The sequence below is a fragment of the Erinaceus europaeus genome, chromosome 16 (genome assembly GCF_950295315.1).
Source record: "Erinaceus europaeus chromosome 16, mEriEur2.1, whole genome shotgun sequence".
NCBI classification, from domain to species: domain Eukaryota; kingdom Metazoa; phylum Chordata; class Mammalia; order Eulipotyphla; family Erinaceidae; genus Erinaceus; species Erinaceus europaeus.
In genome coordinates, this window is record NC_080177.1 from 44885969 (window position 1) to 44903158 (window position 17190).

General features: G+C 39.4%; 1 protein-coding gene across 13 annotated transcripts in view; it reads left to right on the forward strand.

Moving 5' to 3' along the window:
- NIN (ninein) overlaps nt 1-17190 on the forward strand; it is a 155051-nt gene that overhangs the window by 42527 nt on the left and 95334 nt on the right. For all 13 annotated transcript variants that reach the window (XM_060174987.1, XM_060174993.1, XM_060174988.1 and 10 more), the window contains one exon: nt 5734-5903. In XM_060174987.1, the coding sequence (XP_060030970.1) occupies nt 5734-5903 (170 nt within the window). The remainder of the gene's footprint in view (nt 1-5733; nt 5904-17190) is intronic.

Below are 17190 nucleotides of genomic sequence, written 5' to 3' on the forward strand. Positions count from 1 at the left end.
ATTAAGCACTTTTACTTTGAGTTATATAGTTGCTCCTAATTTATGGATACATGTATACATGAACCCAACCCCCTTGGCTCTAGCCTATATCTAGGATCTGTAACTCTTGTTAGAAAGTACACCATCTGTTAGAAAGTATACCATAGAACTAGGTAGTCCCATATGTTAGGAAAAGTCTCACCAGATTATTGGAGTTGGAAGGTTGACATCTCAGGCCTGGTTATCTCTGGATACAATTAGAATTGAAGAAGCAGTAGCAGCATTATGTGGCATGGTGGCACTGGTTGCATTGATTTAGTTTAGGTCAACAGAGGCAGTATATCAGAGTATATCAGTATATAAGAGATTAAGAGGAGAGGCATCAAGATATATAAGTAAAGTCTCAGTGGTTCCAGGACTGGGAGAAATAGATTTTGAAGAGAATGTGGAAGGTTCCTTGCAGAGTTTAAGAAGGCAAAAGATAATAATAGTTATTATTATTAGTTAATTGGGAGCTTGACTAACTTTGAAAATCCTACAGTTAGGATTTACCATACCATTTTTTACCTCACCATGTTTTATCATTTAATGCTATGTACAAATAACTGTATCTTAGATACTGACAGGATCAATTGATTCTGTACTGTTTGGTCTAACATTGTAGGTAATTTAGTATTTATGGGGGGGAAGGTTATTTTTTTAGCAGTGCTTTAACAATTTAAGCCCATTATCAGAATCAAATCAGTTTACAAATTTGAAACATTAAGTACTTAGATTAAATGAATATATATACTCAGACTGAAATCTAGGCAGTTAAAGAACTTGAGGTATTTAATCTATTTTCCCCCTAACATATTGAATAATGATTTATAAGATTATAAATTAATAAGAATATAGTTTTTTCTTTCTTTTTTCCCCTTTATTGGGAGATTAATATTTTACATTTGACAGTGAATCCAGTGGTTTGTACATGTATAACATTTCTCAGTTTTCCACATAACGGTACAACCCCCACTATATAGTTTAATATATAGTTTAAGAATATAGTTTAATGTCTTTCCACCACCAAAGGTCTGTGTCCCTACTCCCAATCCCCTACAATGGACCTGATAGTCCACCATGCTCCCCATCCCCCACCCATGAGTCTTTTGCTTTGGTGCAATACACCAACTCCAGTGCAAGTTCTGTTTTGTATTTACCTTTCTGTTCTTATTTCTTAAGTTCTGTTTGAGTGGGATCATCCCATATACATCCTTCTCTTATTGGCTTATCACACTTAACATGATTCCTTCAAGCTCCATCTCAATGGGGTGAAGAAGGTAAATTCATTGTTCTTAATAGCTAAGTAGTATTCCATTGTGTATATATACCACAATTTTCTCAACCATTTATCTGTTGTTGAACACCTAGGTTGCTTCCAGGTTTTGGCTATTACAAACTATGCTGCTATGAACATAGGTATATACTTATCTTTTTGGATGGGTGTGTTTGACTTCTTAGGATATATCCCCAGGAGAAGAATTGCTAGGTCATAGGGTAGGTCCATTTTTAGCCTTCTGAGAGTTCTCCAGACTGTTCTGCACAGGGGTTGGACCAATTTACATTCCCACCAGCAGTGCAACAGTTACCCCGACAACCTCTCCAGCATTTGTTGCTATCATTTTCTAATGTATGGCATTCTCTCAGGAGTGAAGTGATATCTCATTGTTGTCTTTATTTGCATTTCACTGACAGTCAATGACTTAGAGCATTTTTCATATGTCTGTTGGCTTTTTGGATTTCTTCTGTTGTGAATATTCTGTTCATATCCGTTCCCCATTTGTATTTATTTATTTTATTAGTGATTTAATAATAATTAACAAGATTGTAAGATAACAGGGGTAAAGATCCATACAGTTCCTACCACCAGAGTTTTGTGGCCCATCCCCTCCATTGGAAAGTTCCCTATTCTTTATCCCTGTGGGAGTATGGACCAAAATTCTTTACTGGCTACAGAAGGTGGAAGGTCTGGCTTCTGTATTTTCTTCTCCACCAGTCATGGCCATTGGCAAGTCAACCAATCCCCCAGTCTCTTTCTGTCTTTCTCTAATGGCCTAGGGCTCTGGAGAAGTGAGACTTTGGAACACATTGGTAAGGTCATTTTCCCAGGGAAGTCAGGATGGCAACATAGTAGCATCTGCAACTTGTGGCTGAAAGGTAATATGATATAAAGCAGGGCAAGTTGTTTAATAAACACGGATCCAAAGGTAAAATAAAGAAGATGAAATTAGGAGTCTTTGAATGGAAATAAACTAGGAAGTCTATTTTAGGTATGTTCCAAAAGGTCCATGACTTTAGAAATTTTTGCCTGAGCGTAATAGCTAACATGCAAGTGAACAAAATATTGTCTTGGAATATGATGTCAGAATTTAGAACAGAGTTAGAAAGCTGGATTAGGGTAGAAAGTAGCTCCCAAATACAAGAAAGTATAAATACAATTACCCATTTATCCCATCGATCTGACATAGGTCCGGTCTGAACTCACCGTCCATAGTCACAGCTAGGCACTCATTTCAGAACCATCCTTCCTTTGAGTGGCTTCCTTAGTAAGGCTGACCCACCCTCCCTTTGGAAAGTGGGGCTTCTCCCTGGTTTTGAATAGGGCCATTGGTTTTTTTTTTTTTTTTGCTGAGTTTGGTGAGCTCTTTATATATTTTGGTTATTAGCCTTTTGTCTGGCATGTAAAGATCTTCTCCCATTCTGTCAGGTGTCTCTTTGTTTGGGTGGTGGTTTCTTTTTCTGTGCAGAAGCTTTTTAATTTGATGTAGTCCCAATTAAAGAATGCCTTACACATTCCCTGCTATGCTCACTCACAGCTTGCAAAACTGTAGTCCTAGGGAAGAGTTTATTTACTTTACAAGCACATCCATAATAACTTTCATACTTCAGGATTTCATTCTGGAACAATTTTTTTAATTTATGGAATAACTTTAATTTGATTTATGGGATAATTTAATTTATTAAAAATAAAAATATTTACACCAAACACCTTTAAGATATATGCAGAATTCCAGTGATGAAAAACAAAGAATGTGAAATGCCAGCAAAACAAACAAAATACAAAGAACTACTGTGCCTTTGATATTTTATTTCATAGAATACCTATTCATGATTCTATCTGGACTGTCAAGCTTTTGAATAATTTTCTCTTCTTTCCAAATTTTCAATCTCTTTTTCCCCCCATGATTACATATAAATTAAAATGGGCTTTTGAGAGTCAGGCAGTAGCACAGTGGGTTAAGCGCAGGTGGTGTAAAGCACAGCAACCGGTGTAAGGTTTGAGCCCCTGGTTCCCCACCTGCAAAGGAGTTGTTTTACAGGTGGTGAAGCAGGTCTGCGGGTGTCTGTCTTACTCTCCTCCTCTTTGTCTTCCCCTCCTCTCTCCATTTCTCTCTGTCCTATCCAACAATGATGACATCAATAACAATAGCAGTAACTACAACAATAAAACAAGGGCAACAAAAGGAAATAAATAAATATTTTTTTAAATGGGCTTTGGAGGAAGGCATATCAGTATTGATGGTCTAGAAGAGTTTTTGTTTGTTTGCTTTTCGTATAGAGTCAGGGAATAGTACTGCTCAATGGCTTCCCTAGCCCAGTTAAAACATTCTATCTATTTAGAGAAAAAAAAAAGAGGGTGGGAGGAAGAAGAGACAGGAAAGAGGGAGAGACAACATGCTCCCACCATGTCCAGTGCTGCCCATGATTCTCCTATGTGGTGCCAGAAATTGAATTCAGGACTTCATGAATGAAAGGTGTGCATTACATAAGCTGAACTATCTCCTGGATTCCCTAGTGGAATTTTTTTTTAATCTTTTTTTTTTAATATTTATTTTATTTATTTATTCCCTTTTGTTGCCCTTGTTGTTTTATTGTTGTAGTTATTATTGTTGTTGTCGTTGTTGGATAGGACAGAGAGAAATGGAGAGAGGAGGGGAAGACAGAGAGGAGGAGAGAAAGATAGACACCTGCAGACCTGCTTCACCGCCTGTGAAGCGACTCCCCTGCAGTTGGGGAGCCGGGGTTCGAACCGGGATCCTTATGCTGGTCCTTGTGCTTTGCGCAACCTGCGCTTAACCCGCTGCGCTACAGCCTGACTCCCCCTAGTGGAATTTTTAACCCTACTCTGGTAAGCTGTATGAATTTGCACCATTATTATGAAATGCACAAATCATAGTAAGGTGACTGATCTTACCTAAACCTGTGTTTAGATGGTAACAGACAACAGAGAAACCTTTACTCAGTCCCCTACTGACTTGATTAAGTATTAGGGAAACAATGAACCTCTCCAGAACAGTTAGGAATGTAAATAAATCTAATATGAGACTTCAAAAAAGAAAATTAAAGGGGCCAAGAATGTGACTCATGGGTAAAGAACTTGACTTGCTAGATAGACATCATGTCCTGGGCTCAGTCTCCATCACAGTATAGTAGCATCAAGAACAACACCAAGGGAAATCCACAGATGGAGTAGTGCTTTGATATTTCCTCAAAATATGGGGTAAATATTGGATCAAAGAAGCAGTTAAGTGGTATCATGTTTACATAAGGTTCTGGATTCACTTCCCAGTGCTTCAGAAAGGAAGGAAAGAAGGAAGGACAATACTATCCTTTCTGGTCTTAGAAATTAAACAGTATGTGGATACTAAGTTGCCATTCTCTGTTCCATATCTCATTTATCTCAAGAGATGCTCCAGACCTGCAATAATATTCACCCTTCAGAAGCAGGATAAGCCTTCATTCACATGTATGACTTATAATCAGAAGGTCTTATAATAAAAAGAAAACTGATCACATCAAATCAGTGGGGTTTACAGTCAACAATATTTATACCCCTTTCCCATATTAGGGAGCTACTGTCTTCCCTGATCCAGCTTTCTGGTCCTTTTCCCAGCCATGACCTCATCTCCCCAGATAATAACTTGGATCCACATGCATATCAGATTTCAGGCTCAGGCAACAAACAAACAAACACTAGTATAGCTACAGGCCCTTTGAAATATAACTAAAATATGCCTACTAGCTATCTACAAAATGGAGGACCCCTCCCCCAACATTTCATCTGCACTACTCCAGCCTTTAGGTCCATGATTATTTAACAATTTGTTTGGCTTTTTAAGTTAACTCTCTTTTCAGCCACCAGGTTCTAGATGCTAGTAGGATGCCGACCAGACTTCCCTGGACAGATAGTCCCACCTTGTGCCTTGAAGCTCCGCTTCCCCAGACCCCTTCCCTAGGGAGAGAGAGAGAGAGAGAGAGAGACAGGCTGGGAGTATGGATCCACCTGTCAATGCCCATGTTCAGCAGGGAAGCAATTACAGAAGCCAGACCATCAACTTTCTGCATCCCACAATGATCTTGGGTCCATACTCCCAGAGGGATAAAGAATAGGAAAGCTATCAGGGGAGGGGATGGGATATGGAGGTCTGGTGGTTTTGCCAATATTTCCTTTTTATAAATAAAAAAAAATTTAAATAAAAATAAATAAAATAACAATATTTAAAATTAAAAAAAAAAGAAAACTAAGGGGGCCAGGGAAGTGGCTCAGTAGTGGAACATGTACCTTATATGTGAGAAATCCTGGGTTCAACTCCCAGCATTGGTAACAAAGGTAAAATAAATGAACTCCATAGATGAAAAAGTAATGCTTTGGTCTCTGAGAAAAGGACTGTGATTGTCATGTAATATGGCCTCAATTTTTATCTTCTTGTCCAGACTGCTCTCTGGAAGCTCAACCCAAATATGTTAGAGATGGGAAGCGCTATGGACGAAGGTCCTTACCTGAGTTTCAGGAGTCTGTGGAAGAGTTTGCTGAGGTAACAGTGATTGAGCCACTAGATGAAGAAGCACAGCCTTCACATATCCAAGCCAGTGACCATGACGAGGTAAGACTAAGCTAAATAGACACATACCTCTGAAACACAGTGCTTTCCCTGTCATGGGGTCTTTATGATTTTTCTCAATTAATAAATTACTTGTTAATCTTATCACATCATTGATTTTTCTGTTGTTTTCACATTCTTCCTTTTTGTTCCAGCATTTTGGAAAGCTGTCATGTTTGTGCATACTTTATGTTTATGTAAGCTTGAGTTTCAATACATTATTAAGTTATTTTCATATTATCTGAGGCCTACAATGCCCAGTTCTTATTGAGAGCATTGGGAATATCTCTCTTTTCCACAGTACTTGTCTTTCCCCTCAGACAAATAGGTACCTGCCAGTTATCTCCACACCCAAAGAGGGAGGAGAGAAAAGAACATAAAATAGCATCCATGTCAGTGAAAGCAATATCTTTAAATATTTTTAAGATTCAGCATCTGATTCTACAGTGGGATAAAGGTGGTTTAAAACTTGCTTCTTACAGCAATGCTCAGCAGCTGTCACCTTTCTTCCTTCTGGTTCCATCACAACGAGACACAACTCGAGACTTGTCTGCCTCCCTTATCTCCCTTCTTTTCATTTTACACATGGCCGTAATCTAGCCATAAAGGGAAAGCATAACGTTTTCTTTATTCTTACATTTTGTCTCATTTACCAGTATCCCATTTATAGATCATGATTGAAAATGCCAAGTTGACTAAGCTATAAATATTTATTGCAAATGTAAGCTTAGTTTGAGAATGCAAATAATTCAGATATTAATATGAACTGCAAGAGACAGTGTGCCTCTACTTTCTAAAAGCAGTCTGCATAAAAAATGTAGACTGCATTGTAGGCTAATCAGGGCTGTGCTTGTGTATGCAGGGGGACTGGGAGTACATGTGACTCTGCTCATTGCTATTTGATATGTGTGTTAAGCTTACTAAAGTCTATATAAATTTTATTCCAGTAATGTCTGGAGCTATCAAATACTTAACACCTTCAACTTCCCATTATATGCACAAACCCAAAAATAGTTGGAAAGGCCCACATATTGTGCAGATAAGAAACTGACCATGAGTACTCTGATTTCAAAAACACGTAACAAGTCTGCTGAGCACAGCTTTGCACCATTTTTAAAGTAAGGCATATATGTCCTCAGACCAAAAATGAAGGACCCCTGACAGAAATATAGAGACAGAAATAGAGAGAGAGGAAGAAAAAGACAGAAATAGAGAGAGAGGAAGAAAAAGCAGGTAGAGAAGTGAAGAGAGAAAAATGTTTAATGATATATGGGCCAGTGAATTATCTCACCTGTGTAAGGGCTTGCTTTATCATATGTGCCACCCAGGTTGGAGCCAGGCCTCTATTATACTGGATGAAGCTTTCTTGCTGTAGTCTTTTTTTTTTCCTTTCTCTCTTCCTACCTGAAGAAAGTCAGCACAAAGTGGTAAAACCCCAATGATGACTGCATTAAATAAATTATTTATGCATTAGGTAAATAAATGCGTAAATAAATGGTGTAGGAATAGTGTGGGTCAGAAATGATAGTTGAACATAGGAAAGGTCATATAAAGAAAACTGCTGGGGCCAGGTGGTAGCACACCTGGTGTAGCATAATGTCACAGTACACAAGGACCAGGGTTCAAGCCCCTGTTCTCCACCTGTAGGCGGGAAACTTCACAGTTGGTGGAGCTGTCCCTCTTTTTCTCTCCCTCTATATCTCCTCCTACTTCCCTCTCAGTTTCACTCTGTCTCTTTCCAAATAAATAAGTAAATTAAATAAAAATAAAATTTCAGAAAAAGGAAACTATTGCCCAGATATCATAGCACAGACATTCTGAGCTGAGACTGTCTCCCATTTTACAATCAGTTTCAGAACTGTTCTTGGGTCCCTCTGAGGTACTTAGGGCTCTTTCACCACACACAGACTCAAACATGCATGAAAAGGTTTTGCATAAGCAGTTTCAAGTAATTTATATACTTCAGTTATTGTAATAGTCATACTATCTATCTTGCCTGTCAAAAGCATATTATTTTATAATAGAAAGTCTGTTTTATAATCCTGAGTAGTATAGTAAGCATTTAAGACGGATCTGTAAGAGAAAATGACTAACGTATGTATCCATACTTTACAGGGTAAGCTTTTTGGAAGAGAGTTCATTATTTGGAGAACATTTTTAAGCCTGATACCTCCTCTCCCCAACTATTTTCAGTATCAAGCGCATTGTTTGGTGCTAAGAAGATAGATGGCTGTTTTAAATATGGTTTTCTCTATAGTTGCTATCTGGGCTACCTGGAAGATTCTTGGGCAGAGCTGACTTTGTTGTTAGCAACATATTTCTTATGTCTTTGTTTCAGTATATATTCTGACTTGATTTAAAAAGTGAGCCTTTGATTTTATTTATAAATGTGGTGAGAATTGAGACCTAAGTCTGGACAAAATCTTACTGCTTGAATCTTAGTAAATAGGGTTAGGAGAGTCACTTCATTTCCAATATATTCAGCTTCTCTGTTTCCTCCAGAAACTTCTTGAATGTGACCTTTTGACACTTACTATAAAAGCCTTAGTGTTCAACTACCCACCATCAACCAAACAGAAAATATGCATTTTTCTCAGTGTTTGCTATCCTCTGGATTCTTCCTGGCTTAATTTGAGAGTCCATTTTAGCCCACATCAGACAACCTGCAAAAGTACCAGATAACATATATTTTTGATTGCTGAATTTGGACTCAAACCAAAGCTCATGTTAGTTGCTTTCTTGCCTAAAAATGAAATGCTTTCTTGATCAAATTGAGCCTGTCAGTTTACAGATCAATTCATCTCTTTAAAAAAGTGATAATTTCACATGTGATGGTTTTGATGTTTCTGTTGGCAGTATATGAAGGGCCAGTCTCAGCTTTGTGCCCTAACTGTGGTTGTGGGTCATACTTGCTGCCCTCACTGATATATAAGGTCTGGCAGTATAGTTTCCTCAGGGTGTCAGTCTTGCTATACACTGTCATGTGAGATAGCATTCCTGTTTCCTGGCTGGCTTTCGTTGTAGTGTCAGGAAATTAGGACCAACACAGGTTCATGTTCAGGACAACATGGACTTACTTGAGAAACTCTTTATCTCTTCTACTATCTAGGTTTCCTTGGAGTGTAGGTAATTTTCCTTCTTTACATTGGTCACCAAATGGGGATTATTGGAGAGAAAATATTCTCAATGATCTGTAGAATTTATTCAGACTATGTCAGTAGGTTTTTATTGTACTGTTAGTTTCTCTTGTTTTTCCTTTTTGGTTGCTTGAGGCCCCTTTGTCCCTTACCCTGGGGTTAAGAATTTATTCCTTGGGCATGTTTATCAGTGTCTCATATTTCATCTCCATGCCAATGAGCTGTATTGAAAGAGGGAGTAGGGCTGGGTTTCCCAGGAGTGGATATTTGATAGGGAGTAGTCAGATGGGAGCCTTCTTGGTTTTGATTATGAGTTTCCTTTTACTCCTGTAGTTTGGCTCAAGTCAAGGTGTGATGCCTCAGTTGCCCTTGGACCAGTTTCTCCTGCACTCAGACATGTCTAACTTTTCCTCTAGTTACTCTAGACTTTGATGAAGATAAAAGGACTTAAGACTGTTGTCAAAGGTTACATGGAGAAGTCCAGCTGTTGCTTACCAACAGAAAGTTAATTTTAGTGCTAAGAGGGATCAATTATTTCATAAATATGAAAAGTTGAAGAGGGGTGGTGTCATGGAATGGAATAGAGTTAAGTATCACAAGCACCTATACACATTCTCAAAGTGGCTTTTTTCTTCCTAGGACTTTATCCTATGAGCAGATAGTCATCTGAAAGGTTAAGGCAACAATCTTAATACTGTCCTCCCTTCCCACTCAGGTTGTTTGATAGAGAGGATCTTGCTGCATATTGAAAATTCATTTCAGGGGCTGGGCAGTGGCGCACCCAGTTGAGCGCACAATTACCATGCATAGGACCCAAGTTTGAGCCCCTGTTCTTTTTTTTTTTTTTCAATTTATAAAACGGAAACATTGACAAAACTATAGGCTAAGGGAGGTACAACTCCACACAATTCCCGCCATCAGAACTCCGTATCCCATCCCCTCCCCTGATAGCTTTCCCATTCTATCCCTCTGGGAGTATGGACCCAAGGTCATTGTGGGTTGCAGAAGGTGGAAGGTCTGGCTTCTGTAATTGCTTCCCCAGTGAACACATTGATAGGTCGATCCATACTTCCAGCCTGCCTCTCTCTTTCCTTAGTGGGGTGGGTTGAGCACCTGCTTTGCACCTGCAGGAAGGACACTTCATGAGCAGTGAAGCAGGTCTGCAAATGTCTCTCTTTCTCCTTCTCTAGATTCCCCTCCCCTCTCAATTTTTCTGTCTCCTATCAAAGAAAATAGAGAAGAGGAAAATGAAATGAAAAAAGAAAACTTACTCCTAGCCTCCTGGATTAGTCACACATTCTTAGCAAATTCTTACTTGCAAGAGGGTTTGGGGGTGCACTAGAAGTTCTTCCATATGTATAACCAAAATTAGAGATTATTCTCAGTCTTCAGGCTTCTCTGCAGTCTACTCCTGGATCTTCTCTTTCCCTCCTATCCAAAAATATATAGAAACACAAGCCTGTGAGTCATGCTATTACACATATTGATTTCAACAACTATAAACTCTTTACTTTTAATGAAAGTCCTATGTGAAGCTTCAAATATCATTGGGCACAGTGACTTGGAACTGCTTTCATGACCCTTCAAGGCACACTATTGTGGTTGTATGTCTTAGATGAGGGTACATGTTATTCCAGGGTAGCAAATGTTCTAGCATCTTAACTTTACTTCCTGAATGGTATATGAACTAGACCTTGCTGTGAGATGTTTGTTAATTGCATTTTTTTTTCAATTCAACTATAGTAAAACCCAAACATAGACTGTAAATATTTTTGTTCTTTTCATCCTACCATTCCCCCCAATTTTATGCAGACAGTTTGATTTTTTTCCTGCTAGAACAGAAAATATCTAGCCCTGCTATGCCCTGCCTTCCCTCCTCCCATACCAAGTTTAGTTTGCAAGACCATAAAGCTATTCCATCAGGGAAATACCACTGTAATCTTACTAAATTTTCACTCCTAAGATGTTTTCAGAATTCATTTGAAGTCCCTGAAGCAGAATGTGCTAAGTGACAGGTAAGTTCCACTGTCAAGCAGAACTGTGTTCCTACCTTCCAGTTTAGTGTGTTTATCTGGCAAATAGCTCTCTCGGGAATCTGACCTATCCTCTCAGGTGGTATTGAAAGGAAAGGGATGATTTTTCTTTTTTTATGGGATCATTTCCACTCAAAGCAATTCAATTGGACATTCAATTCTGAATTAATCCACACTAACAAAGAGTACATTCTTGGTTCTAGGCAAAGGTGTGATTAATGAGAAGGGTTTGGCTATCCTTGCTTTTGTTTTACTTCATTGAAAAAACAGAACTGAGTTTTATGGTTCCGAAGAGTACTCCCCACTGCTTTTATATACACATGTGCAATAGCTATTAAACTGGCCTTGAATTTTATGATGATGTTTCTTCTAAGTGGAATCAAATAACTATTATATTCTGTACTAACTGAGCTCTGGTAGGAAAGGTTCAGCAGTTACTACAATGAGGCAAAGCCACCTTGCTTTCTGCCCTCATTGAAAACAGTGGACAGCTTGTTGACTACTTTCCTCTACAGTTGGCTCTAGTAAATCTGCTCTAGTAAGATTCTTATCAATAGCAAGAGGCTTTAGATAAGTATTTCTTCAATTGTAGACAATAGTGTAAGCCAAAACCATGCAGTTTAAAATGAGAACCTGAGAGAAAAGTCAAAGCTGGTTGCTGTTTTAGCCAATGAATGAAAAAGCAAACCAAGTCTTTATGCTGGGATTGTGAGGGTAGAAGGATAAGTGTGATGGTGGTTTAAAAAAGTTTTTAAAAAAGACTTAAAAGCTGATTCTACAACCCTGCTTTAAAATCAAACTTCAGAAGTGTGAAACTAACTTCCGTCCCCTTATGTTCATTTTTATATCTGCATAACATTGCAGTTAAATTTCATGAATTATTCATTGACATTGTATAGAGAATATGCTTAACTCTGGAGCAAACGTCCTAATAACTGAGGTAAGTTCTGATAAAAGCTTTTGTAGGGGGCCAGGCGGTAGCGTAGCAGGTTAAGTGCACATGGCACGAAGTGCAGGGACTGGCATAAGGATCCCGGTTCGAGCCCCTGGCTCCCCAACTGCAGAGGGGTCACTTCACAAGAGGTGAAGCAGGTTTGCAGGTGTCTATCTTTCTCTCCCGCCCTTTGTCTTCCTCTCCTCTCTCGATTTCTCTCTGTCCTATCCAACAACAACAACAGCAATAACAACAACAATGATAAACCACAAGGGCAACAGAAGGGAAAGAAATAGCCTCCAGGAGCCGTGGATTCATAAGTGCAGGCACCAAGCCCCAGCGATAACCCTGGAGCCAAAAAAAAAAAAGCTTTTGTAATAGAAATGCACCTGTTTTCACATACTCTTGTTACTTTTCTTTTTTTTACTTGTTTCTGTCTTTAAGAAAGATGCCATTTATGTCTGTCAGTTGATATGCCATCGTTAAGATAGATTTCTTATTAATGGAATTCTAGAGTTCCCACTTATATTTCGTAAGTCTTATTGGATCATTTGACTCTCCCCTGTCACTGAAAGTGGTATGAAGAAGCCCCTTCTAGTTAAGATAGCTCTTCTTCTAATGTAGACTTGAATCCTTCAGGCTTTATTGTTCAGACAAGTCTTCCTGACTTGATCCCAGAGGGCATTCCCTTGGAGTTCAACCCCCACCACTAGCTCCTTCCAGGTCAACAATTTCTAGTGTTTATTTTTCAGCTAGAAAATACGAACAGATAGCCAGGGCAAAGGAGACATTTTTGCATAATGTTTATGCAAAAGACTTTCTTGCCTGAGGCTCTGAGGTCCCAAGTTCAGGCCCCTGTACCATAAGTCAGAACTCACTCTCTCTCCTCCATTTCCTTTTTTTTTTCATTTTATTTATGAAATGGAAATATTAACAAGATCATAGGATAACAAGGGTACAATTCCACACAATTCCCACCACCAGAACTCTGTATTCCATGCCCTCCCTTGAAAGCTTTCCTATTCTTTATCCCTCTGGAAGTATGGACCCATCTCTCCTCCATTTCTTTCTTTCTTCCTTTCTTTCTACATCCCTCCACATTGAAATGGAAAAATAATTTTAAAAAGATAGCAAATCAGAAATTAACAAGTTGTTTTTTTAATGGTAATAGCAATATTTTCCAACTTTACAACTAAGTATTTACCAAATAGAAAAGCACTACTTAATACACCCCAAGAGAAGTTCTGATAATTAAAGTGCCATGAGCAGATGCACTTTTTAAAAATCCCTTTCTTTTAAGGATTTTATAATCCAGTGAACTAAAACCAGTCCTAAAACTTGGTAGGAAAAGAGGTTTAAAGCTTGAATACTTTGAAATTCAGCATTTTCTCCATGCTGACAGAACTGAATTATTTTTTGGCAGTGTAGCAGAACTCATTTAAATGTATGTGCATTTAAAAATCACACATCAATTCTCATTCTCCCAGCACTTCTTGTAGTTTTTTAATTGCTTTTAAAGATAAAAGAACTAATTTGCATTCTGGTCATGACAGCTCAGCAACTGAGCAATTTGTCTCTGGCTTCATAGTAGAAAAATTGAGAGCTGGACTGTCAGGTCCTCCATTGTGCTCTTGCCTTCAAAAGCATGGTAGCAAGAAGTGAACTCAAGTCCCAGGAAATGTGCACCTACAAAAATAGCCCTGCTAGCTTCACTTAGCTCCCAGTACCCAGCTCACAGCACAGCCTTTATAAGTATCCAGGACTGTTAACTATGTCATTGATCCTGAGTTTTCACAAGTTCTAAAGTTTCAATCTGAGCATTCTCTAAAATTGGCTTCTCCTTTTTTCTAAGATAGCTTGTGTTTGGCTCTTGTAAAAATGGGGTTTACAGCTTAGTTTGTTAGGAGAGCATTGTTATTCTAGTAAATTTTCTTCATCTTCTTTCTGGGCTTACAAGGCTTTTCTGCTTTCAAGAAAAAAGAAATCTGCTTAAGGCTGCTGAGATCAGCTCAGCAAACTCTGCTAGAAAAAATAGTTCCAAGTGTGCCCTCATAATTGTTTTAATTAGCCATGCATTCTGCCGGGTGCAAAGGTCTGGGCTGGAGCAGATGGCTGGTAGGGGCTGCAGCTGGGCTATTGTGAACAGGGGTGCTCCAGGCCTGCAGGCTGCAGATGTTGGCCCAGCCTCAGGCTGAAAGCCTGGGATCCAAAAGGCTCAGGCCATCTGCTCCACAACCCAGCAAAGCAGGTGTCCCTCTAAAGAAAACATTCCTGAAAGTAACACCCTGTGTATGGGGCTCCCTGGTCCAGCTGTAGGACAATCCAAGAGCTGGCCACAGTAGCGAACCTGATGTGGAGATGCTCTGCGTACAGGGTGGGATTGGAGCTCCCTTTGTTTGCCTGAGGGGGAGGAAGCTTCCTTCTGTAGCAGCTGTCTTGAGGCTGGGCAACCTCTGACCCTCTCCCCTCTATCTGTTCTCAGTGGGGTTGTTGGCTAGTGGACTTGACATGATATGGGCGGTAAGCAGCCCCTGCCAGCTGTGACCATCAAAGGAACAGTGTCCACAGTGGGAAGAGCCACTGAAGAGTCTTTTTTTATCTGTGCTGTAGCATTGCCACCTGTACAATTCTGCTACACCTTGCAGAATTTTTTTTTTCATTTTATTTTCAAATTTCAGATAATGACAAAAAGGGAAAGGGGAAAGAAACAGAAAGAGAAGAGCAATCACAGCACTGCCCCACTGTTTCAGGAGTTTCTCATAGTGCTATATATGGTGTCTCTATGTGGTGGTTGTAGGGAATGGGCTAGAACTGGGATCCTTGCACCTGGTCAGGTGTGTGCTCTTCTGTGTGATCTATCTTCTGGTCCATGAGAGTCCTGGCTCCTAAATTGAACAAAAATTAATTGCTTCATCACAGCTACTACACTGAGAGTTATAGTCTTTATAGAGACTCTTCTAGGTTTATTCTTTTTTAAAATATATTTTATTGAGAGAAAATAATGCCTGGACAGTTGTTGACACATGGGTACAGTTTCTTATCTTCTAGTGATAGGTGTCTTGGGGTTTTTTATTTGTTTGTTTTCATTGCCACCAGTGTTATATCGCTGGGATTGAGTGCCTGCATGCTGAGCCCACTGCTCCTAGGGGCTATTTTTCCTTTTCTCTCTCTCTCTCTCCTTTTTTAGGACAGATAGAAATTGAGAACAGAGGGGAAAATAGAGAAGGAGAGAGAAAGAGAGACACCTGAAGCACTGCTTTACCACTCATGAAGCTTCCACCCTACTGGTGGGGAACAGGAGATGGAGCCCAGGTTTTTATGCATGGTAATGTGTGCACTTAAACACAAGGCCTCTTGGGTTTGTTTTTAAAGCTCACAGTGATGCACTGGCTATTTCTTTCCTCTATTCTTGTCCTCCTTTTGAACACCCAGGTAGTTGGAATAGTAATTGTAATATTTATTTACTTAGTAGACACTTGGCATTTAATTTGTAACAGGCACGATGTTAAATGCTTCCAAAATATTAATACAGTACTCCTAAATAGATTCACTTGCCCTCCTGAAAACTGAAGAAGCACACAGAGGTTAAGAAACTTGCCCAAAATTGCACAGGCAGTAAGTGGTAGTGATGAAATTGAACTCAAAGCTTGCGGATTCGACTTCCGGAGGCAGAGCTACAAGCAGCAGATCGCTTTCTCTCCTCTCCTCTCCTCTCCTGGATCAACTAGGAATACCAAAGGAGACCACCCGGACCGAAACAAGACAGGACTAGAATGACCACAGGAACCCAGTAAATCACCCGTGAGTACAAACACGCATGGCTGGTGAGAGAGAGGAGAGAGGGGCCTAAGGAGAGATTAAGTGGCTGCTAACAGTTCAACAGTTTATCAGTGGAGACACCACCTCCAGTCTGCTCCACCAACAAGGGGACAGCTGAAGGGAGGAAAGGACTCCCCAGAGACTCACCAGGTGCAACTCTGAGTCTCCATTCCTACTACCCTCAGAATCTGGAGCAGCAACAGGGAGGGACACCAGGTTACAGAGATCTAACTGGGAAACTCAGGAGAAGACCTAAATCTTGGTGGCATAGCTGAGGGGCTGTGAAAGTCTCTTTGCATAACCACTGGATTATCTCTGCCACACCCTGCTTTATCTCTTGGTCAGGAGTCAGTGATTAAGCTAAGAAGCCTATTGATAGTTAAAAGCCCTCAAGCTCCCATAGCCTACAGGGAAGAAAAAAAAAAAAAAAGAGGCTTTTACACCACTGAGCTCCAACTCAGGGATTGAAAAAACTGTTAACTTCCACCACGGTAAAACCTTTAATTAAATTACTTAGACACAAGTCAATCCAGGCAATAGTGATCAATAATTTGAGATCTGATAAAGGGAACTGATAACATAATATATAAAATGGTTAAAACAACAAGAAAAAATATTGGAGACTCGAACCAGGACAAGAGTACAGCTAAAAGTCCTCCAGAGGGTGAAGCACAAAACAACGAGTTCAACATCCAAACATTAGCTGAGGAAATAATAACAGGAGTGAGTAAAGAATTTGAAAAAATTGTAATCAGAAATGCAGGAACAACAAATGAGAATATGGAAGAAAATTCTAATAATCTCATGGTTATTAGAGAGCTGAAAGCTGAAATTGCTGAGCTAAGAAGGCAACTAGCTGAACAAGCTAAAACAGTATCAGAGCAGGGCAACAAAATAGATGAACTCCAGAAAGCGGTAGAGGGCAGAGAGAATAGAATCTATGAGGCTGAAGACAGAATTAGCAAGATTGAGGATGAATTAGAGACAACTAAAAAAGAAGTAAGACATCTCAAAAAGAGATTAAGAGATGCTGAAAACAACAACAGAGTCCTATGGGATGACTTCAAAAGAAACAATATACGCATTATTGGCTTACCAGAGGAAGAAAGAGAAGGAGAGGAAGAAAGCATTCTCCAGGCCATAATAGCTGAAAATTTCTCTAGTCTAGACAAAACCAAAGACATAAAGATTCAAGAAGCCAAGAGGGTCCCAAACAGAATTAACCCAGACCTAAAGACACCAAGACATGTCATACTTAGAATGGAAAGGAATAAGGATAAAGAAAGGATCCTTAAGGCTGCAAGAGAAAAACAAAGAGTCACCTACAAAGGAAAACCCATAAGATTAGCAGCAGACTTCTCCATACA